This window comes from Falco biarmicus, chromosome 8 (genome assembly GCF_023638135.1).
Source record: "Falco biarmicus isolate bFalBia1 chromosome 8, bFalBia1.pri, whole genome shotgun sequence".
In the NCBI taxonomy this organism is placed as follows: Eukaryota; Metazoa; Chordata; class Aves; order Falconiformes; family Falconidae; genus Falco; species Falco biarmicus.
In genome coordinates, this window is record NC_079295.1 from 27,861,470 (window position 1) to 27,886,239 (window position 24,770).

Genomic DNA, 24,770 nt, shown 5'->3' on the forward strand with positions numbered 1-24,770 from the left:
TAGTTTTCTTAAAGTGTAAAGGAAAACACAGAATTAGGTGGAGGAAGTGAGCGTCTTTGGGGTACAGGTTTCATAATTGTTCCCAAGAGCCTCAGTCTTCAGTTTCACAATATCTTACCCTGTCATGCTTGCACAAAACATGGTTAAAGATGGATTGTGGTGGTCCCAGAGCCTGCTCCCTGCGTTTGACAGATCAGAGCTGAGTGCTGTCTCACTGCAGGTTTGCAGTAGTGCAGGTAGCAGTATCAGTGCTGCCAACGACTACTTCACAACTCACAGAAGCACAGAATTATAACAAAATCACAGAAAAGAAGTGAATGCCTACCTGAAAGGCTGCTACGTCGCAACAGCATGTTTTCGTGAGCCTGGGGGTAGGGCAGGGCGATGTAGTTCTCCATGCAGCGCTGTGTTCCAGCGGTCTGTAGAGACCACTAATGGATTTCACCAGCTCAACTGATACAGGTGAAAAAACTAGTCTGACCCACAGGAAAACCTATGTCCAGTACAGGCCAGATACAGAGCCTACCGTTCTTTATATCTATGGCAGTCCCATTTTCTAGTCCTGTGCTATGCAGAGCAGAAAGTCTTCTCTAGGGACTGGAGAACTGTGAGGAGCTTCTGATTCACAAAAGCTTAAAGATAAAATGCATTTAGCATCATGTTAAAAAGCTCATGCCAGCTCCCTGCTCACATTCAGCCATTAATTTGCTCTTGAGACACTTTGTACCTGAGAAACATGCAGAGTAAAGGTGGATGCAGGAAGAATCCCAGTCAGATCACTTCAGAACTCATGTTTCCACTTGCACCTGGCTGCATTGTGGACCAGAATCAACCGTTCTGTCCCCACAGCTCCAAAGTAGCCCTGGGGCTGCCCAGCCTGGGTGTATGTATATGCACAAATTCCTTGATGGTGGGCTTAGGTGTTTTCTGGGCACTGCAGGCTGCTGGTGACTTTTTTATTTTTCTTCCCCCTGACAATAGCTGTGATTTAGAAATACAGTTAATTTGCATTTTGTTAGTAAACACTTAAAATACATGCCTGGGAATGAGCTCACAGAGCACATGCAGGCACTGCATGCCTACTCAGAGACAAGCAGAGGAGACACGGGAAGGGGAGGCTGAGAAAAATCAGTGGCACCTGCTATTCATAAGACCACAAGACTGGCAAGCTAATCCTCCCAGAAGGGAGGCACAGTGTAGAGGAATGAAGTTGGGTTAATTAGCATTGATAATATACAACTGTGGGCTAGCTTCAGGGGTGGCGAGTTGGCTGATGTAGGCAGGGTACAGCTGTGGCTGGTTCTGTTAAGTGGTTGGGCAGCCAACGAAGAGAGAGCAGGAGGAAGTGAAGAGAAGAGAGCAAGAGAGTACCCTGGGAGAGGAGAGACTAGGAGAAGGCAGCGGATGGACTGGCACAAAGAGTATGTTGGTATGAGATGGTAAAAGACCTTGTTGCAGTTGGTAGTTTGAAGAGTGCTGCAACGGTACGGATTAACATTGTCACTCTACCAGGCAAACCAATCTTGCATGACTCAGAGTAACATATCACAACCCCCTGAAGTGAAATCAAGGCCATAACATTGCTGCCTAAAAGGCACCACAGCTTCCTTCCACCCTGCTTCTAAGGACAGGTTCCTTTCTGTGTATCTATTCCTGCCCTGGCCCCAACAAAGACTTTCCCAGGTTGGTTAGCTTTCACCCAGATGGGTGACTGTGCACTGTCCAGCTCTGCTAAGTGCCACCAGCAGCACCAGAGAGCCACCAAAACCCTCTCATGTCTATGTAATGCACAGCAAGCCTATGCTCAGCCACCAGTCTGCTTTAATAGAGGCTTTAAAAAGTACCTCCTCACAGCTGCTCTGAGAAGCAGCTTGGCTATAGAGGCTCCACTCATGGGATCACTGCACAGAACTCCCCATGAAGAAACCCCACCACCTCATTCAAACCCTGAACTTCTGCTCTTAAAGGGTGTACATGGGCTGCTCAGGTGTGTCTGATAATGAGGGACAGGACTGTGGAAATGAGCCAAATGGCTTTCCCTAGGTGTCTTTAATAACCAAGTTAAAGGGAAGGCTTGAGTGGAAGAAGTTCTGCGATGCTCTTTAGAGAAGTGCACTGCTGCAGAAGCTGTGGGTAGGCTGTGATGCTGTGTGGTCCCTGCTGAGGAGGTCTGAGCTGGAGAAGTCTCAGGTTCTCCCTGGGCTATATTTTAGGAAGCTGGGCTCCTGGCAATGTTTTCTACTTCAGCCAGCATGCTTTTAGTTTTCATTTTATATTAATTTTTAAAGAGAAAGGCTGTAATGGTGCTGTTTCATGTTTTAGGGCACTTTAGGATCCTACCTCCACTGCCCAACGGGAACAGAGAAGCTTTTCTATGTGTCACAATCTCTGTAACCGAGTGTCAATGTGCAAAAAGCCTGGGTGAACCTGCATCCATGATGGATAACAGCATTCCCCTTGTAGGCCATTTTCCTTGTAGGCCCTCGATCCCTGTCTGTCCGCCGATGTTGCTCCCATCATCTTTCATGGCTGTACAGTATGATGTTTCCCCCAAGAGAACAGTGCAGGTGGATGTGACACAGCATAAGAAGTCATCTATTGCCATCTCCTCCTGACAGTCCAGGGTGAAAAAGGAGAAATCAGCGTATGTGGAGAGGTGATGTAAAGGGCAGACAGGGAGGAAAGGAAAGGTTATGGCAGACTCAGGCAGGCAGGTTTGAGTGACTGCCTTTGCATATCTAAGCTTGTTTCATAGTGCAGGGAAAATTCTGGGTTTGCTTCCAGAAAACAACATGCAAGGGTCTCTGCAAAGCTGGGGAAAGGGCAAAGCTCTGCTCTGAAGAGCTTGTGCCCCAGGACGATGAGCAAGTAATCAGCCCTGAGGTCACCTGCCCAAAGTCCCATGGCCTGAAGCAGATAGGCAAAGCATCACCCAGGTCAAGGCAGGACTGGATCTGCTGGCAGCCTTGAGGCGGTGTGACTTTAACATGTTCAGTCCTAGCAGCAGTTTACCGCTGCCTCATGGGGAAAATGAAATAACAACTCTCCCCGGGTTGCCGCCTGGCTGTTTCTGCACAGCCGGTGCTGCTATCGACTGCGGCCAGTGTGCAGGCAGCACCAGGCAGGGCTCCACGCGTGCTGCCAGCCTGTGTTTACTCCTCACACCACAGCTCTCCGCGTCTCTGTTTCCTTTGCAGTTTCACACCTCGCTCCCTTTCATCACATTCTGCCGAGGTGACCGCTTCCCCTCTGCCTTCCCTTTCATGCACTCCAGCTCAAGCGCTGAGCGTTGCTTTCACATGGCACAAGTTACCTGCAGGCTGTGCAAATAAAATCATTCCTGTGGTGACAAACGTGCCTGTATTTCTGGCTCACCTTGGGGAAATTCTCACTCAGCTTATGTCCCTGTTTCCTTGCAATCTAATCAGGTAAAGAGGGAGGCAAGCTCCCCTCTGTAATGATGGGCAGATCTAATAGTCACAAGCTTGGATTATTATTTTATTCCTATTAAGCAATTAATTTAACCAGAAAACAAGCTCGTCACGTCAAGGAATGACTTGGGCACCCTGCTCTCTGTTTGTAATATGGCCAGCCCTGAGACACGTGGCAGTGCAGCAGAGCATGTTTCAAGACCTGCCCCCTGTGTGCTCACATTCATCAGCACTGTTACCAGGCAGACTTCTGTCTCTGACATCTCCAAAGAAATTAAAGAAAATAAATTAATTTAAAAATTCAAACACTGTTGCTCTCCTCCCAGCAGCAGGAGGGCAACATTGCTGGAGACCCAGAACAGTGAAGCCCAGGACGCAGAGATCCCACCCAGCTTCTCCTGCTGCTGGCAGAAGCCAGGGATGGTGGCCGAGCACAAGGAGAGGATCTGGAGGACACAGAAGGAGCATTTCCACCTGCCAGGCCCTGGGGCTGTCAGAAGTCCTCCAGCTTCTCCGGATGATTGCAAGTACCCTTGCCGGCAGGCACCACCAGTTTCATTTCCCACTTGCTGCCACTCAAAAAAAATTTCCAAGTCAATTTTCTGCCTGTGGAAATGGGTGGATACAAGAGGTGAAGGCAGACACGGCTTGGGCAGGAGCCATGGATGCAGGTGCTGTGTCTCTGCCAAGGCACCTCGACCCTGCTCTGCCATCTCCAGAGCCAGAGACCTTGCTGAGCACTGGCATTTCACAGAGGCTTACATGGTAGCTGGAGGTACTTGTTCTGGAAATGAAGTTTAAAAAAATCTCCCACTTCCCAGTCCTTTCAGCAAGAACACAAAAGTCAGACTGAGGATTTGTGTGTAAACGTATTGAATAGGAGAAGCCCCCTGCCTAGGCTGATGTGTGGGGTAGTTTCTTTTCCCTCAAAGGCTGTTTGCTTTCATGTAACGCTGGCAGGGGGCTCTGAAGGACACCTTCCACTTAAACGTGCCTGCAGGTGGACAGGGCTACTGCAAAGGGCAGGACCTTTCTCCAGGGAAGACGTGGGCTGCCCCAGTGATCAAGGTTGGAAAACCCTCCAACTGCCAGAGTGGCAAAGGCAGCCAGTGACGATCAATGCCCATGCAGACCAGTGGCCAGCCACGTTTAATCTCAACCTTGTTTATTTCAAGATTTTAAAGCCCTTGATAAATACAGATAAGTGGTCTCCAGTTGGCCCTGTGTGTGGTGGATAAGAGTCATTACCCTGGTACACAGAGCAAGGATCCCCACATGGAGATTGCCCCAAACCCACCCCAAACATGTCATCGGCGGAGCTGCAGGAGGGAGAGCCAGGGCCAGGACCTGCCCTGCCCATGCTGACCTCAGGCAGCTGCGCTTCCCAGTGAGCTGCAGCCCACAAGGAGTGGCTGTGGCTGCCACAGATATTTCCCATTCCTGGAGCATCGCTGTGAAGGGTGATGGCTGGGTAATGAGCTTCTTTAGTCGTGCCTGAATGCTTTCGCCTCTGCAGACACAACTTCTCAGCATTTGGCACCAAAGAGCAGATGAGTAGCTGATTACACACTACCCTGCCCCGAACACAAATCTCAACAATTATTGGGACTCTTTCCAGGTAACACGCATCTGTGAATAGTGTTCATTTCTGTGCTCATCTCTCTACCAATGCCAGTTCTGCAAAGGCAAGAAAAAAACCCCAGGAATATTCAAAAACCTCTTAAAATCTTCCTGGCATATCAAAGCCCAGGAGCACTGCACTAAAAGATCTCAGCTCTTGGGACTTTCAGCCCTGGCCACTTTGCACCTGTGACACCCAAGGCAAAGAAATGGGAACAGCATCCCTCTTCCCTTTTCTCTCTCCAATGGCCCAGCTGGCGATGCGGCATGAACAGTAGTGAAGAAGTAGTTCTGCCAGAAGTATAGCAGGTCATCGTCTGGGAAGTAAGCTGGTCCAGCAGCATATTTCCATGTTGCTCTTAGCTTGGTGTACCAGGAAGTGGAGCAAAGCAGCTGGGTGGATGTAAAGGACAATCCCATCCTAGAAGGTGACTGCAGATTAGAAAGACAATAAAATCTCCACCACTAGAGAGAGGTAGAGTGGGGTCTCTGTGCAGCTCAAGTGGCTGAAGCCTGTGGTCGATGCACACCAACTTTTCGTTCCCAACACTGCCCAAGAGCGTGCCGAGAACTGATTTCATTGCTTGTGCCTTTGGCTTCATTACCAAGGCAAAAGAAAAGCCTGGCCAGGAACAGGTGTTTGACCCTTCCTGTGTGGAGGCACAACTCACTAAGGGAACTGTAAGCTGTTACGGAGGAGATGTGTTGTTTCAGAGGAAGGCAGCCTACCTGCAGGCTAAAGGAGGATGCTGGAAGACCTGTCACAGCAGTCTGACTGGACGTACCTTACTGAGTTAAATAACTTAATCCAGGTATGGTAGGAGGAACCTCATGAGGCAGAAACAGATTCTGTATCTGATACAGCAAATCCCATGTGGAGGGAGCAGGAGAAGCAATCTGACAAAGCACATTAAAGACCAACAACAGCGAGGGTAATAATTCGTATTTCAATAGGGCATCTTTCGTGCTGAAGGATACAAATGATTTGGCCACTGTTTGAAATTTAGCCACCTCTGGAGTGGAACATAGCCATGCATAGCATCTGACATTGCCTCGGTGTTGATGTATTTTTTAATATGCAAATTGCCAAATCAGTATATCTTCAAAAGGTTATTGCAGAGTCAGATAATAAATCAGCCCTATGTAATGCTTAATATCTTTACACTGACAGTGCTGAAACCTCAGAGCCCTGGCACTGTTTATATATCCACACGTACACACTAAACCTGGCCTTGTTCTTGTGCAAAACAGAAGACTGAAAGAAAAATCACAAAACGGCCTCTGTAGCCCACTTTACTGATGTTATGGCTATTCTTACCTTTATTTCTACCTGTTCACCTCCCTGATTTATATTCTGCCTGTGAAAGGGAAAGCTGGATTCCCCAGCTGAAGTAGGAAAACAAGGCTTTTCAGCAAGCGATACATGCAGGCAAGGCCTGAAACACATGGATTCATTCAGCTTCTTATACAGGAGGCCTTTGGCCAGGGCAACGTTGAGAAATCAGAATTACTGCTGTGCAGCTTCCCCTGGGGACAGTGCAGCCAGCACCACCAGTACCTTCAGCTCCATCCTCTTGAGCTGCTCTCAGCTTGAAAGGTGTCATGCAAGGCAAGGGGATTTGGGGATTAAGCTGCCAGTTCTCCTTTCCCAGTTCTCCTTTTATTTTTGCTGCACTTCAACTAAGAGGGCCTAAGGGTTTGTAAGATCTGGACCATGTTCCTGCGGTGGGTGGGGAGGATGGTGCCAAGAGTCAGCAAGAGTGTGCTTACCCACTTCCTAATCCCGGCCTTTCCCCGGGGGACTTCACCTGTTTTTCCAGCACGCAGGATGTCTTGAAAGTAGAAAGTGAAGGGGGAAAGTGACCACTCTTGTTGTGGCCAAGTGGTTTGAGACTCCCTGCTTTTACCCCCTCCCTTATCCCATCACTTGCTCCAGCTGCTCCACGCTGCCACTGACTCTCCCATCTAACTCGCAGCCCCCTGACTCCCTGTGGCATGACCCTGAGCTGCCAGCCCTGCAGACACCTCCTCCCCAGCCCCGTGGGTGGGTCTTTCCCCAGATCCCACTGGTGAGGTATGGGCAGCGGTGGTTGGTTTGGCCTGTTGGGGTTCCTGAGCGGTATCCATCACCACTGCGTGAGTGCAGCCTGCAGGCGGCTGCTCTGCTGCCGCTCCACTTGCTCTCTCTGCAGATACCTGCTGAAGAAACATTTTATATTTATGGCTGGTGTTTAGCTCACTGCCAGTAAAGGCAGTTCAGCCTCACTCCGTAACCACATCATTTCCAAAGGAAGTGCCTCTGCCTCCAGTGCATGTTTGTGCCAGCAAGCATTTTGACTTTCCGCCAAACATTTAAGTGACCTTATGGCAGTATTGGAATGCAAGGCTCTGGAGCTCCACCACCCATGGTCCCTGAGGGCCTCTGTTCTTCCCTCTGCTGCCTCCTTCACATATTTTTGTTCAGCATCTCTGCTTGCAGGGTTGCCCAAGATGTTAAAAAGAAGTGCCTTCCCCACTAAGACAGTCTGTAGTAATAAGGAACTTGATCTCACATAAATTGGGATGTTCTGAGAACCATTTTAATTTCTGCTAATCGGCAGATGAAAAATGAATTACTTCAGATGTCATGTCCTACTGCACGAGTCTCGTAACATTTGGAAAAGCCGTAACAGAGTTACCCAGTAATTGAAGGGCTCTACATGAGTGAACTTTGTAATTGCATATTCTCCTTGAGTCCAGGAGGCAGAAAGGAAAAGCGGATCAGGCCACGTCTTAATGAAACAGCTCAGTCCTGCAGGGCTGCTGAAGCTAAAAGTAAACAAACCATGCTCATTATTGTATATCACAGCTCCCTGGCTGCTGCAGCAGCCCTGTGTGTGATGTGCTGTCTCCCACTTCACTGCTCCTCCACTGCTTCTGCCTTCAACCCCATGCCAGGCTGGCCGCAAGCCCCAGCAGCAGCCTTCACCCCGGATGCACCCGAGGCCAGCGGCTGCTTCCATCCCGGTGCTGCCCTGTGCGGCAGGAGACACAAGCTGCTTTGGAGAAACCCATGGCTTTGGAGGGTTTCCATCTCAGAGCTGTGGGTCCTGACCAGCCCAGGTGGAGCAGGAAAGCTCCTACATAACCATCCCCATCGAGACCTGTTGGGGCAGCCCCTCCTGCCAAATCCCCGCTCTGCTCCCAGCTGGGAAATACTGCCTTTGAGTACCGGAGTCAGGCTATGCACTTCTGTCTGCACCTTGTTATTAGCTTCTGCTTATTGAATGCCCACACATCTCCCCGAGTTCCCCACCCCACTGCCCTCAGTCCCGGCTCTGGGTCCCTTGGGGGTCTATGGCAGATGGGAACCCCCAAATCCTGCAGTACTGTAATTTTCCACTCCCCTCCATTGATGAGCTTGATGGTACCGGCACGAAGTAGCTCTTAGCAGTTGCTGCACTTTTGAAAGGAGCATCTCACTGCTGCCAAGAGCACCTGGCCATTTTCTTGTTCATGGAGAAAGGGGGAAGATGAGGTAGATATTACAAAATTAAGATTTTCTTAGCTCTTACGTTGAAGGGGTTTTCAGCTTTCTTGGGGAAAAAAAGAGGAAAGAAAAAAATTCTATTGCTCTGTTTGTTTCACTATCTTTCAAAGTGGGTTCTATCATCTCGAGAGTCAAACCATCATCCATTTCTGTGGATTTTCCATGGCTGCTCCTCAGCGGCTGATGGCATAATGTTTTCTGAAATGGCCATTAGCTGAGTATCTTTATGAACAGCTTCCCAGGGAAGTAGCTGCAAAGTTCAATTTGCTGAATTATGAGCACATATCTGATAAGAATTGCATTATATGGTACTTGCATGCTGAAAGCATTAACTTTGTACTTTGAACTTTTAAAATATGCATTGATGAATCTGATGAGGACTGGAGAAGTAGAAAGGTGAAGGTCCCCCAGGAACAGAGATAATAAGGAATAATTGCTATCTGTTTTTTTCCGTGAAAAAGAAGCTGTGTATTTAGAAGAATTCTATTTAGCTAAGGCTTTTTCAATAGAAAAGGCCATTTGTACAAAAAAAAAAAAAAAAGGTAATGGAAAAGCTCTTTCATTCGTTGAAAATTTATTACAACAAGCCATAACTTAAGGGCACTTGATTTGGGCTGAAGAGCTGTTTGGCTTCATGAAGTTGCATCAGAGTTACCCCAGCATCCTAGGGAGCAAAACTGAACTCACTCTTGTATCTCACACAGAATAAATCTAAGTGTTGTCTTAAATACTTCTAATTTTTACTTAAGAAGAACCAGAGTGAAACAACAGTAGATTTCTCTTTTGGAAGGGACTAGATTTTTCTAGCTCACAAAATGGATGCGGTCTGCAGTAAATCTCCAAAAGTTTAAAGGCTCGATACTTCGAGTGAAAGCCCAAGAGCTGCAGACTAGGACACTTCTCTGGGATGCTGAGACAGCTCTGCTCTGCATTCAGGACAACTCTGGAGCTAAATTCGCTCTAACACCCAAGTGCTCAGGGATATTCAGGTATCTTGATTTCACATGCGTAGCACTGTGATTTCTATGCACTGAAGGCTCTTCACTTAATCGGTGCTATTATCACACCTGATGAGGCACAGCAGGTGATATTTGAGATGCTTGCCTTTTGATTCCTTGCAACTGAGCAACATTTAGTAAGAATTACTTAAATCAGCTAATCAAAAACATGTTCAATGACATTAGGATGAAGTGGGCTCTAGAACACCTAAGTAAAGTTATTTTTCTTGTGCAAATCCTTCTGTAGAGAGAAAAGCAAATATATCCCACTGTGATCTATATATTCTAAGCTCTCTGCTCCTTGGTCTATTGATAAGTAATTCCTGGAAATCCTTTGTTATTCCATATTTCAGGCAAAGTTCAACTTTGTTCTGGTGGAACAGGTTTTCACAAACCTCTTCTGCTCCTATTTTGGTGGCATAGCTGAGACTGGCCCAAAGCTTGTGTGATAGCTGCTGGAGCAAGGGCATGCATTAAAGCCGAGCTGCCTTTCAGCTTGCACCCAGCCTGCAGGCAGAGGGATACCTGTGTTTTGTTCCTACATTAGTCATTGCCCCCTAAGAGGTAAATGCCCCATTTGCAGGGCTGCCAGAATGGCTAATACCTATCAAAAATTGCAGAAAATCACAAAGAAAGCAGATCTGTGTCGTAGTTGTTGTTGTCGTCCCCCCCCCCCCCATCTCAGAGCCCCCAGACTGCTGTGCCCAGCTGTGGCTGCTCACTTGTATTGTTGTGGGGATGAGGAGCCCCAGAGAGGGACCCACTCCTCTACCATGCCAGAGCCCCGCAGAGATGTAGTCCTGCCCCAGGGAGCTGCCAGGCCAAGATCACACACCAAAAACTTTAGTCAAGCAGCTGCAGGCTCAAAACCGTGGCTTAGCAACAGAAATAATTGTCCAGAGCAGGGTTTTTCTCCAGTCCCTTACAGGGCTGCCTCTTCTCTGGCTGCTGAGGCGAGGGGCACTCATCGCACTGCAGGGCACATGGCTCTTGCCTGGCATGGGGCAGCGCCGCCTCTGCGTGCCACAGGGATGCCCGGTCTTGCAGGGGAGCTGTAGGATGAGCCCATCCTGGTCACAGAGGTGGCATGGCAGCAGTGGTGGCACCTGGGGGTGGGAAGGGAGCTGCAAGGAGTCAAGGTTATTTCTTTTTATAATCGCTCGTATAAAGTTTCCTATAGGTTCCCCAGGTTTTAGGGAGTTGCCCAGTCGAGGGACACCCCCCCCACACACACACCCAGAAAGTCTCTCTGAACTGCTGCCAAGACAGAAATTGGGGTTAACACCCTGTTCTCTGCTGGGGTCCCTGGGGAGATGCCACCCCACCACAAAGCCCTGTACACAACTGTGTCCTGTGCTGTCCTGACACCACAGGAAACATCAGCCCACAGAGTCCATACTCTGCATCAATCCCCCCGGTGCTGGAGAATTTCATGCAGTTTACATACATATAAGTATACACACACACATAGATACTTATTTCATGTCCCTTCCCTTGTTGTCTGTTGTTGGCTGGCACAGTGCTCACACACAGGAGGGTACTCAGGAAGCATTTGAGATTCTGATAGTAACATGTGTGTTTAGTTTACAGGGGTGGAGGGGCAGCTTTTTTAAGCGTGTGTGAAGAAAGAGTGATTATTAGTACGTGTTTATTGAAGTTTACCAGCTCTGTAACTGGTTTTGTTTTTTTTAATAAAAGGGTTTCTATTTGCCAGCAGACTTAATTCCTCTGTAATTATGTTCCTAATGCAGGAATCATTTGGCATTTATTTGCCATGATAAAACTTACCATTGCATCTAAATTCAATATGAAGATTTAAGTGTATTTAGGAGACCTAGATGAAGACCTGAAATTAAATATCCCTAGTTTCCTTTTCTAAACAAGGCAGATAAATGCCAGTGGTCAGATCCACATGTGCAGCTACTCCCTTGAGCAGTGGCAGCTGCATGTGCATACTCAGGGAGAGATGGTAGCCCTTCTGATGTGGGTGACTCTTTCAGCATCTTCTCACTGCCCTGCTGTGGTCCAGGGCACTGGTCCTGTGGGTGATGCTGATGGCTGACACTACTTTGTACACCTGAGCAGAGAAAACACACAGCTGAGGAAAAGCTTCAGTTGTTAAGATCACCATCAGCCATCCCAGTTTGCTGTACAGCTTGCACTGGTTTTCAAAATGTTTGCTTTAATAGCTGTGGTAGCAGGATGTTGCTAATGTAGCTTTTTTCCACCTGCGCTGGTGCTCAGGAACAGCCCAGGCAGCAGATGTAGGTCAGCACAGCTGGAGCTGGGAGAGTTCAGGAGACCACATCCTGGCCCAATGACACCACTGTACCCAGCCCTGCCGTGTTCAAAGGAGACTGGATGGGTAAATTGGCTATACTTAATTCATAGAGTTAAAACAACAAGCCTGGGAAACACATCCCATGACTGCCTGGGGGCGGGTGAGCAGCTGCAGCTTTGGTAGCAACATGTGGATGTGCTCCCAGGACTGGTAAATGAGACATAAAATGGCCAAGCGAAACACTGACCAGCACGCAACAGGGGTGATGCTGCTCCCAACGTCGTTATTTTCTCCCTAGATGTACTGAGCATCAGAAGCATGCACTGGTAACAATATTTTTCCGCATTCTTTCTCAGAACTCCTCCCAGCAGGCTTAAAATAGCTGGGCCAAGATAATCATTAACTACTTTGACGTATTTCAATGGGCACAGATTGGGAATTCATAAGGAGAGGACAGAGCTGGAACAGACCTGCACTTCTGGTTCATCTCCAGCAGTATCAGCCTCCTCGGGGTAAAGCCAGTTCAGCCTGGCCTTGCCCGTGCTGCTTCTAAAGACAAGCTCCCATCACAGCCAGAAATAAGGAAAGAATATTATATAGAGTTGCTTAGTACGCTACTTTTCACAGAAGAGTAATATATAGGGAAGATATTTCATCCTTATGTTGAAAGGGTTATGGCTGAAGCCAGAGCACCATTCCCTTTTTGTAAACTCTGATCTTCCACCTTTGACATCATCCTGGTTTCAGCTGGGACAAGTTCATTTTCTTCTCAGTAGCTGGTACAGTGCTGTGTTTTGGATTTAGTATGAGAATAATGTTGATAACACACCGATATTTTTAGTTGTTGCTAAGGAATGTTTACATTAAGTCAAAGACTTCTCAGCTTCTCAGGCCCTGCCAGCGAGAAGGCTGGAGGGGCACAAGAAATAGGGAGGGGACACGGCCAGGACAGCTGACCCGAACTAGCCAAAGGGCTATTCCATATCATAGAACACCATGCTCAGTATATCAGCTGGGGGGAGTTGGCCGGGGGCGGCCGATCGCTGCTCAGGGACTGGCTGGGCATCGGTCAGCAGGTGGTGAGCAATTGTAGTGCGCATCGCTTCCCCCCACCCCTTTTGGGTTTTATCCCTCTCTCTCTCTCCTTTGCATTACAGTTATTATTATTAATTATTAATCTTAATTATTAAATTGTTCTTAACCCTCGAGGTTTTACCTTTTTCCTGACTGTTCTCCTTGTCCCGCTGGGGGTGGGGGGCTGTGAGCAAGCAGCTGCGTGTTGCTTAGTTGCCAGCTGGGGTTAAACCAAGACAGACATAACCCCAAATTTAGACTTGTATAACAACAAAAAGAAAAGGCAGGTGCCCTGAGTCCAAAGTCCACTTGGTTGTTTCAGGGGAATAAGATGGTACTGAGCAAGCTGAGGATGAAGCTTGCAGCCAGGGAGTGTTTCTCTGTTGCTGACGAAGCAGAAATGCTGCTTAGGCTGATCCAAGTGATGGGATGGAACTCTACAAAGGAAGATTGCAAAAACAGGTGTCGGGAAGTACACCCTTCAAAGGGACTTTGGAGAGCAGTCCCCAAAGTGAATTGGTGGGAATGCTGTTGTTTGGAGCACTGGTGAAGATGTCATGCAGAGCCATCTTCTACAAACCTACAGAAATGGGCACGGGGATTTAATTTCCATCTCTAATTGCTGTGATCTGCACCTCATTTGGGGCTTGCTTTTGTGTCCATGAAGCTTTTAGCAGAGGTCTCTGTGCAGAGAATCCTTCATGTGTATCACAGCCAATGGACTGCTCCTGAGCTCGCTGTACAGCCGCCTTCTTTGCTGTATAAAGGATTTATTCCTTTAATATGTCCCTGGTGTTTATTTTTCTGCTGGTACAGGAGTGCATGTGCATGTGTGTGCTTGTGGCAGTGTTTTATGAATGCCTGCTGTGGACAGAATTGGGCTTCACAGTATGCAAAAATAGCTGTGCGCTACACACAAGGATGTAATATTTCACACGGCTGGAGAAAATGTGATAAATCAGGGTTTTGCTGGATTTGCAGAAACCAAGAAACTGGGGGATCCATCTCCACAGTTGAGTCCTGAGCTCTTGCAGGAGCTGGCAGGACTGTCTGTGCCAGAGCATCCCAATTAGGGAAGGAGAACTGGGTCCCCGTGGTGGTGTGGGATGTCTATGAACAGTCCTTGGCTGTGAAGAGGCAAGCACGGATTCCAGGCTCATTTATTACAGAGCCCAAGAAGCCAACGTGAGTTCAGGCAGCAGCTACAGCTTTTCTCTTCTGCCTTTGCTTGGAGGTTGTTGCTCTTGGTTCCTGCTCCGTTCTGCCCCATCCCTGATCCTTTATCACCAGTGCCTCCAGCTGCTCATTAGACAAAACCCAGGTCCCTCACTTGCCATTTTGAGCCCTTCAGGAGACCCCAGTGTGCAGCAGGGTGGAAAGGCAGGGACGCTGTAGAGCTGGGATGCTTCTGCATTACCCGTTTGTGCTGGGCTCACACTTGTGTGCTGAGGAGTGAAGCTGCTGAGAAAATAAAGCACCAGGGACTGAGATCAGGAGGGTGGACTAGAGGCACAGAGCAGTCCTTGTACCAAGCTAGCTCTTGGTGTGGAAGAGGTTTAGTGAGCGCTGCCAAATGTCAGTGCTTCTTCCCACATGCACCTTCCTCCCATCTAATCCTTCTCTGCTTCCCTTCTTCTGGCTTTTCCTGTCACACCTTTCCAGGTGAAAAAGGTTCATGGATCCTACACCCTCCTTGCTCCCCCTCTCCCTTTGCATCTTCTCCGGTGTCTAATGAAAACAAGTGACAGGTAGAGGTGAGCCTGGTTTTGTAATATAAAAAGTTATTTACAGTTTTGTTAAAATTTCATGGAAGATGACATTTTTAGGTCACCTAGCCGAAGCAAATGAAATGATTAACATGTTTGCATTAGGCTTCATAAAAAAAAAAGTATCGCTCTCACCCGGCATGGTACTCAGTTCCTCAGGTCCTAAAACCTGATGTGGTACCCTGAAAGGTAGACAGTTCCCTACCAGGGTTAGCAAGATCAGGATCTGGTTTCCTAACCCAAGGTAGCTGGCATGGATGTCTTTTACTGTGCCCAGCAGCCTCAAACACCAGGATCTGTTTTCCTGGTGCTCTGTCAGTGGTAATGATGGGGCTGATCTAAGGTTGTAAGAGGAAATATCCTCTCCCAAACACTGAAAGTATTATGCCAGCCTTCCCCATCCCATAGATAGTCTTATTCTGCCTTTAAAAGCTTTTAAATCTTGGAGCACAGCTAAATACACTATTGGGGTCTATACTCTGGCTTTTAAACACTAAGAGATAGAGGGTAAAATGTAATGGCTCTGTTCTTCCCTAAATAAGCAATGGCAAATGACTGTAAAATTAGTTCCTGAGCATGTGTGTGCAGAGAGGAATTCAGTCTCACCGTGAACAGGATGATAGCAGATGGATCAGTATAATGCTGGGTTTTCCTGGATACCCTGTTTAAAGCTACACCAGAAACAAGGGAGCGAGCCAGGAGGCTCAGTGTTTTGGCTGCCCGTCATAAAAGCCAGGACACAATTTGTTCTCCATCTTGCTTGCTTCTAGGCTGGAAATAGCCAGCCCTATAGGCAATGCAGCAGCATGACTCACTTCTGGGACAGACTGTCTGGGAGAAGTGGATGGGGTGAGTGGGTGGGGTGTAATTTTGAGGACCTGTGCCCTGCCAGGCTATGGCTTCACAGGGACCTGGACCCAAAGCACACCCCTGCCACCCACAACCAGATTCTTCAGTGCAGGGGCATGGGGAAGGCAAGTGCTGTGTCTAGTGCAGCAAACGCCCATTGCCTGGCAAGTCCTGGGATGTACCACAGGGTGCTGGGCTCGGTCCAGCTCCTGGGGAGGAGCGGCACCTCCACAGCTGGCACAAGCTAGCCTGAGCAGAAGGTCCGAGGGCTGCCATGTCTGTGCTTGAGGTAGCCACCCTGGGCTGAGCAGGCCACCAGTCTGCTCCCTTGCAGCTATCCCCACCAAACCTCACCTTCTAAAGCAGGTGAAACAGTGGCATCTGGTTGCCAACAGAGCTGTGTCCAATGGTTATGGTCTAGTGTGGAACCTCTGGTACTAGTAAGAGTTATGTTTGTCTAATTTTTCCTTCAGCAATATTAGGCATCTTTTATCTACCCAGCTGTCTCTTTCCACAAAAAAATGTAGGACTCAAGTATCTGAGACTGCTACACTCCAGTCAAACTCAGTTCACATCAGCTGAGAATTATTAGAGGCAAAATGGATGGAGGCAGCATTACCTAAGCCAAACCAGGTCAAAAGGAACAAAGAGCAAATAGGTGGATGATGGAGCTTCTGCCATGCCGTGCCTGTGGGAGGAGGGGAGCCTCATTGGTGCTGTCTCTCTTTTTCAGGGGGAGTTGCTGAGCCCGTGTCGATGTGATGGATCAGTGAAGTGCACACACCAGCCATGTCTGATCAAATGGATTAGCGAGAGAGGCTGCTGGAGCTGTGAGCTGTGTTACTACAAGTATCACGTCATTGCCATAAGCACAAAGAACCCTCTGCAGGTAAAGGTACTAGAGACATTTCAAAGTCTATTTTTTCTCATTTCTGTTTTTGTTTCTGGGAGCAAGTGAATTCTACCTGCATGGGGTTTCCTTCCCTGTGCACAGCGATCTATATGTCGGAGGCGCTTCAAAAGGGTTGTTGGGGGTCCGAAGAAGCCCCCATGTTTTGCTTGGTGATACCAGGGGCATCGTCTGGGAGTCTGCTTTTGCTGTCCTTTGACCATTCCCACATTCACTTGCCTCCTGTTGAAAACGCCAGTGTGACCATGATAGTGCTGTAACACCTCACAGCCCTTCCAATGTGTTCATCCACTGGAGACCACAGGTATGCCACGGTCTCCAGGGGCGGATGAGTATGGAGCAGTTACAGAATTTGCTACAACGGAGCACACAGTCTGTGACAGAGCAGTATCCTGAGGCTCCACGTGTCTATAGTTGTGCCATTAAGCCTGATCTTCTCCTGCTGAGCCTCCTCTGTGTTGGCATAAGGGGCAGAGGAGGCAGATGGAGGGCTCTTACAGCTCTCTCATCTTGCCACCCTTTTCACTTCGCTGCTCCCCCGTGATCAAATACATCCTGGCATGGCACAAGGGGTGTTGGCTCTGATGCTCTGATCTCTCCAAGCCTGATTCTTGGTGGACATTTACAGATGTACACACAACAGATAAGGCACATCTTGGTGTAAGTGGCTCTGAAAGGCATCAGAGGACCCACCTTCTTTCTCTTCTGAGTTCAAAAGCACTGTGGTTTAATAAGCCCCACTGCAGGCTGGTAATTTAAAATCAAGATTCAGAATGGGGAAGACTGTGTGACTGTTAAAAAAAGGTATAAATTATCCTTAATAGCTATTGATTTATTTCTGGGGCAACACCTGAAGATGAATTAATTGCTGAATGCCTTTGCTGAGCACCATTAGTGCCTTGGATGTAAGGAGAACATAACATCCAGGCACTACTGCTTAATTAGCATCATCTGGACTGGAGACATGTTACAGCAGCATGCTGTGGTTTAGAGACTGGGGAAATGTCTGTAAGGATGTTGGTTTGTCCAGAATCTGGTGGAGGGCTTTGGCTCTTTGCCGGTTGCTCTGCTTTCTAACAGGAGGCAAGGATTTGCTAGTGATCGTGCCCAGTTGTATGGCAGTAGAGGGGGAATGGAAACTCCTGCTCTCCCCTCCAAACTGCAGTCTCTGTGTATCTTTTTCCAAGCCTGAGGTCACTAACCACAGTGAGGAAACAGGGACAGCCATTTAGGACTCCAGACTTAAATGAAATAGCGAAATTAGTGGAGCATCCTGGGGAAATTTTGCTAGGGGGAAGGAATAAGACTGCCTGCTCTCTGCAAGTCCCTACAGTTCCTGATTCAATTTGCCTTGTGCCGTGGGCTGGAGAGATCAGTAGTTTCATCCCAAACCCCAGACCCAGGGTGTTTTAATTTCCTGGCTCTGGTAACAGAGCAGATTGATACACAGGAGGAGCGATGTGGACAAAGCAGCATTTGTTTGTTTCTTGAAAGCTGGTCCATGAGTGCCCTAATGCTCAGATTAGGGGTGCAATCCTGAGCAACACTGAAGGTCTGTGGGTGCAGATTTGTGAGTGCATATGTAGCCAGCACTGCCTTTAATGAATAACCTCCAAATGCTTCCAGAGACTCAGGGCAACAGGTCAGCGATTTTCCTCCTGCTCCTCACTCAGCTAAAACTTGTTGGAGCTATCCACAGACAAGCTCCCCTCCCACACACACAGTTCAAAAGCCTGTGCAAAGCATTGCTCTTTCTGGGCTCCTGTGTTAGAAAGGGGCCTGATCTGCTGGCCTTTGCCATCAACACAAAAACTGAGTGGCAGGAGCAGCTGAGTTAGAGAGCTCAGCTCCAGGAGCAAGTGTCCCAGAGGACCGTGCAAAACCTGGGCTCAGAGGCTTTGTGTTGCTGGCATAGCTTTCACAGCACTTCTTGCAGAAGCACTGGGAGATTTGGAGGGTGGGAAGAAGCAACTGGAGTGAAAAGCCACTTGATCTGGAATAAATAGATTTACAGCTGTGTGCCCGGGTGTCCTGACTGGTGCCAGTACAAAGGCATTCTGGGAAGCAGATGCTACACTACACTAGTACGTGAAATCCCATGGGAAGTGGCTGATGTACCAGGCCTGGACTTCCCACGAGGACTAAGAGCTCAAGCCCCTCATAACCCATCACCATGCATGTCTCTTTCCTCAGCGGCTCTCACCAGCCTCTGATGCTGGGAAAGGGAGGCAGAAAGGACCCAGGGGCTGCGATGCCCTGACACTATGTGCCATAACGTCTCGCAGCACGTGCAGGCAGGAAGAGCATCCTTTCTGCTTGGTATTCACCCCACATGTGGATAACAGGGGGCACCTGGACATACAAGCATGTCTGCAAAAGTAAAGTAATAGTCCCTGGCCTTTCTTCTCCAGGGTCTGCTGGAAATTCTGCCCAGCTTTATTCTTACTAGAAAGCTCTGAATTTCTCAAGGACAGATTCTTGAGTGCAAAAGCTGTAGGAAGTAATAGTTGTCTGTTTATTCCAGACAAACTGTAACACAGGCAAGGACCACAGAGACCTCACCCTGTCAAATGAAACCTGTTTGGGTGATGCTCTGAGCCTGGCTAGATTTTGATGAGCCATGTGGCCTACCTAGCCCCTGTGTCCTCTCCTATGACAGACCACTGGGAAGCCAAACCCAGGCAGCTGGCAGGTCCTGGAGTCCCTGAAGCATGTCCAGTTGGTCTGAGCAGAGCAGCACACCCAACACCCACATGTTCTCTGGGATCTGCATGTTTCTCTGCCCATTTTGACATCTGCTGGGCATTTTTTGGAGTGCCTAGGAGCACAACATGGGCCAGATGTGTGTGGAGAGTTGTGGTATGGGTGGAGAAGTTGCCTAGGAGCACAACATGGGCCAGATGTGTGTGGAGAGTTGTGGTATGGGCGGAGAAGTTGCAGCTGAGGGAACATGGTTCATGCATAATTAACACAGACTCCTTCCAGCCTTCAGGCTGTTATGATGCCTCATACCAGAAAGAGGCCTTTAGTCTGGTATTTTGGCAGAATTAACCTCTATAAATTAATACCACCTACCCCCATCCCTGGATTGCAAGCATTTAAAAGTGAAAGCCTTAAAAGTAAAAAGCTACACTGCAAACCCACAGAGACTGGGGGTTTAAGGGTTTTGAACAACATGAGAGGTGTCCGGCCAAGCAGCAGCTGGGCAGCAAATAAGCAAAAATATCCCACCAGCTGTGAGCAGCCAGAAGATCCAGAGCTTTTGTCTGACCACCCATCCATCCTCCTGATCTCCAGTCTGCCAGTCACCGAGATAGAAGTCATGGGCATGGAGGCTTTAATTGCTCCTCTCCATTATGATATTTGTGCAAAGCCCATGATTTTGAAAAGGCCCTGAAAACACAGAGTTTCAGAAGCATGTAATAGTACTGCAGACGCCCTGGTGCTGATGCATAGTGGACTAAGTACCTGCCATGATGGGACTCTGCAGTGAGTTTCATCTATACAGCTCCTTTGTACCTTCTCCTGAACCACATCCACTCTGATTTTAGCAAATCAAAAATCTGTTTGAACTAACCTTCCCAGACCTACAACTGCCTGCAGCCTCAGTGAGTTCAGCTCTGCTTTACAGTCATTACCTCTGACTCTTCCTGTATCGAGGGTTGTTTCAGCTCCAAAAATCCTCAGTTATCCAGTGCTGGGGTTGGGATCCAGTCCCAGTTCTTTTCCAGCTCTATTTTGACTGTGGTGATGCTCCCTTAAGAGCTGATGAGTGCTTGTTTACATGGCCTCTTCATCAGGCCACCCACACCTGCAAGAAAAGTGGCTGAGGTGCCCAGGTGTTTGAACTTCAGCGTGAGCTAAAAAGCTTGAGGCAAGTTCACTGATGTTTACTCGTTGTCCCAACTTGCTGAATCACCTGTGTTGAGTATGAACTTGGCTGGTCCCTGCTGAGCTCCAGCTGTAAGCAATGGGTGCAATCACAGCAAGAGATACTTCATGGCCTGTGCCTCGTAGCAGGGGCTTTGTAGGATACCCATACTGTAGCCTGACTCTTATCAGATGCTTTGGCACGTGGGGGAGAGGGGGTTCATTACTGCACGCTTCCATTGCATGGCCCTATTGGGCCCTCCTTCCACCTTGTTGCCTTTCCAGTATCTGAATAAGTGACAGCATCTGTAAATGTGCAGCAGGAAAGCTCTCACAGCAGTGGCATAACTTCGCTTGGTGAATTTATAAAAAGAAAAGCCATCCTCGAACAGATAATCGAGGAGGATGGCCAGGGCTTTAGGACACCAGTGAGGAGAGCGCCAGACTGAAGCAGTGCTGGGAATGGTCCACTCCAACCTTCTGGGAAAAACCTCTGCTTGCTTGTGATCCTGGGTCTGAAAATTAAATTGCTGACTAGCACAGCTCAGGATGTTAATGATAGGTACTAAGGGGACTTGTCAGATACAGCAATAAAAATAAACTGAACTGCCTGAGGCAGGCATGGGGGAGCTCTCAGAGGAGTGTAGGAAGGCTTTCCCAGTAAGCAAGTCGTCTTTGCAAGCTGCTGCAGTAAGACATAGATACCTTCTGCAGGCAAATATCTGCCTTGGATCTGCTCATGTTAGTGCTTGGGAGCCTTTGGAGACTGCTGGTGCCAAGGAAAGTGAAATACAGATCATACCTTTAATACTATAGTAATGACATTATTAATCTGTGTTACATTAGCAGTGGGAGTTTTCACTCACAAGCCTCTGAGCAGAAGCACTGAAGCAAACCAGGAAACAGGTTTGTCCCAAGTACAACACGTAGGTTATGAAACAGTGCAAGAGAACAAGAGTGACATGACTGGCCGGCACCAGTCCCAGCTTGGACCGTGGCTAAGGTCATCACAAATGTCAGACCTGGGCTCCTAAGAAGCCCTTTCTGAGGCATCTTTGTTGCAGAGCTTTGCAATTTGGGGGAAATGGGGAAATGGCTAAAATCAGTCCAAGAGAGCTTGGTGTTTTGCATGTGCACATCTGGGTGGTGTGCCAAAGCACTCAACCAAGGGGGATAGTAGCAGAGCTCAGACAGACAGCTCCTGAGTGAATGAGGACATTTCTTCAGAATGGTCTGGAGGGATGGAGACCTTTTTCCAGCACAAGTGGCAAGCCATCGCAGAGAGCTGCTTGGGCACACTGTGAAGCCATTGTAAGCCCAGAGCTCACAAAGCTGCTCCTGTTATCCTGCAGAAGCCTTTAAAGCTTTCTGGTCCCACCAGGTCCTTAGTTCTGCCCTGTTTAGTGCTGGCAGAGCATTCATAGAGCTTTCTACCTGCCTAAAGGTCACATTCCTGATTGACAACCTGGATGATCTGCCAGTTATTAAAGGTGCACTTCAGTACAGCTCAGCGGCTACCTGGAACTCAACAGTCATTATCAGATGAGGAAAAAAGGGCTCAGTGTTAGGTTTCTCCCCACAAGGTGGGATTGCTTGACCCTGTGACCTTGCTAGAGTTTGAACATTTGAGCTGGAGATTTGGAGGGAGGGGACTGTGTCTGCAGCCAGGCATTCAAAGAGCTTTGGGGGTTTCAGACATGCCAGTAAAGGGATTCTGCAGCATTGCCGAGACCTTTCTTTGCAGCTCTAGTAGTGACCCAAGGACAATAGGGTCATCTACTAAATCCCTGGTCTGTTGGCCGTAATGGTGGAGAGGGTTAGGAAAATGGGCGATATTGTAAGGGCTGTTACAAAATTTGAGAGGCACAGTGTGGTGATTGAGGCAGGCTCCTGAGGCCACCAGTGCAGGGACACATCAGGCCCAGCTCCTGCAGCTGAAATTCATCAGCACATTCCACCTCTGAACAGCTCTTCGACCCTTCTGTCTGTGCTTTCACTGAGTAATATGCTTTATCTTCTGTCTCACCCTTTTTTTCTCTGTACAAACCTCATACCCTAAGATGTGTAGCAAAATAGAATTAAAAGATGAAAAATAATGACTGTGGTTATTGGTGGCTCGGGCTAGATGTGGGATGCCAAACTGCAGTTCTCAGAGTTGCCAGAGAGGAAATACAACATTTATTACTTTTTTTTTTTTTTTTTCCTGGAAAATATTAAATTCTTCTGCAAGCTGGTTATTTTCCTCAGTGTTCAGCTCTGACCCATTTACCTCCTTGCCAGAGGGTAATCACACCCCAGTGCCACCTCCTAAACAGAGTCAGGACTGCTGCTGCGTGTGTCACTGCCACTTAGTGCCAGATGCCGGGGGAGAGTCCCGTACCCCCTGGCACAGCTGATGGACTCCAGCCTCTTCATTATCACCGAAGTGAACCTCCTGGAAGCTGCCGCCAGCTGAGCAGCATCAGGCAGCGTCCCTGCCTGTGCTTCAGCCTCTCTGTTCCCAGCTGAAGGGAGCGGGGTTTGAAGGTTGCATTTAGGTGTAACTTCTCTGTGCTCTGAGCCCCATCCCCTTTGACAGTGTGTTTAGCCCTGCACCTAAGCCTCCCCGTCTCTGCAAAGCAGCGGTGCTGGGTGTAGGTGGCTGCTAGCTGTAGAAAACAGCTCCTTCTTCTTTTCCTGTCTTTAATTGCTGCCTTGGAAGAACCTGTTGCCACCACAGGCCTTGCAGTGTGCCAGACAGATGGTGAGGAGCCAGTCCATTACCTCCTCTTGTGAGAGAAATGATGCAGAATGATTTGTCTGGCACAGGCACACGCAGGTCAGCGTGGGAGACCTACAGTAAAACCTTTTGCATGGAGCACCAGGCTCTCTGCACTCCCACCCCTCAGCATTTGCCAGAGTGACTGGAAGAGGAGATGAGATCCGGGGAAAGCTGCAGGGGTGAAAGTGCAACCCCACACACATATTCAACCTCCCTCCCCACCACATGCCTCTAGCCCTGGACCTCCGAGCTGACAGCACCAGTTGCAGATTTGTCCTGCATCTGCTTATGGTGCTGCTGAGAATGAAGCTGAAGAGCTGATGGGAGGACAGCATAGCTGTTGATCCGTCCCTCAGAACCCAGTTCTGGGGGCAATGGGTGCTGGGTGGCTTTGCTCTGCACAGCGGTGCATCTCCTGTGGACTCCAGCACCCCTGCGTCTAGCCTTGACTCGTTGCGACTGGCACCACCAAGCTTCCAGCACTAAGAGGAGGGCTGTTCACTACCTCAACTTCTTTGTGGCACAAAGGGGCCACTTGTGTGGCTGGATTTGGTGCAGGCGTGGAGCAGGTCAGGCTACGGCAGAGTGGGAACAAGCTGCTGAAGAGATCACCGAGTGTTCCCAGTGCTCGGTGTTTGCCTTTGGCTGCGCCAGCTGCTGGAGTGGACGGCAGGAAGGGGACTGGGGATAGCAGAGCCCAGGAGGGGGACTGGGGTTAGCTGAGCCAAGTCCTGCTTCAGCAGGGAACAAGCTCTCTCTCTGCTCAGCAGCCTTATGGCCATCTACTCTGTGGCCAGTGATGAAATAAGCTGGTACTGCTTACCTCATGGATGCTGCACATCCCAGATATATGGTTTGAGGGCTGCCTGCCCTTGCAGGATGTAAGCCAAGGAGCAAGGCTGGCAGAGGCAGATGCTTCAGCTCACCTCTGAGCCAAGCCAGGCAATCTCCTTCCAGTTGCAACCCACAGTCCTCAGTCTCAGGCTGAAGCTCCTGTCTGTTCCTCTCCGAAGGCAGCCCTTTGCAGGAGAGTGCATTCAGTTCAGGTGTTTGGTCATTGGACTGGTAGCAATGCCATGCATGCCTGTACCAGCTCAAGTCACCTGTTGTCCTTCTTGCCCTTCAATCAGGGTTCAAAGTCCTCCCTGCCTCCCAAAAAGCACTGGTAACTCCCGGCTGGCCTGAGCATTAAAGGGGGACCCAGCAACTGAACTCCTTTCTTACCCTGCGAAAGGATGGACCAAGGCTTGATGGGTGACCCCGCTGTCCCAGGATATGTCTGACAAGCATGCAGGGTACCGAGGGCTCGCCAGAGATGCCGCTTCACAGGGACACTGGATTTGGGCTGAATCCAAGCTAAACATTTTCAATTCCTCTGAATCCTCTATACCTGCAGGAGGTTGAAATCCGCCTTTATTTATCCTTCTGCCAGTCCCACTGAGATTTCAAGGGCATGTATCTCACAGCTAAAGGTGGCCTATATACTTCTGTGCCAGGAGAGGCTGTCTTTCCCCAGCCTGTTTACGTGTCTGATTTCTCATTTGCAGGAGGGGCTACAGGCCATGCCCCCAAGTCTTGTTAAAGAAAGCAATTTCTGCTCTTGCTTTTTACAGGGCAGCTCTCTCTGCAGTGTAAATCTGAGTGGGGACATTTTATGCTGGCTGACAGAAAGGAATCTGGG

General features: G+C 48.7%; 1 protein-coding gene across 2 annotated transcripts in view; it reads left to right on the plus strand.

The window, feature by feature from the left end:
- The window catches only part of MARCHF4 (membrane associated ring-CH-type finger 4), a 112,674-nt gene that overhangs the window by 57,891 nt on the left and 30,013 nt on the right, over positions 1-24,770 (plus strand). The window contains exon 2 of one of the 2 annotated variants that reach the window (XM_056350292.1): positions 16,282-16,443. In XM_056350292.1, coding sequence (XP_056206267.1) covers positions 16,282-16,443 — 162 coding nt within the window. The remainder of the gene's footprint in view (positions 1-16,281; positions 16,444-24,770) is intronic. The other variant, XM_056350293.1, reaches the window with a different exon arrangement.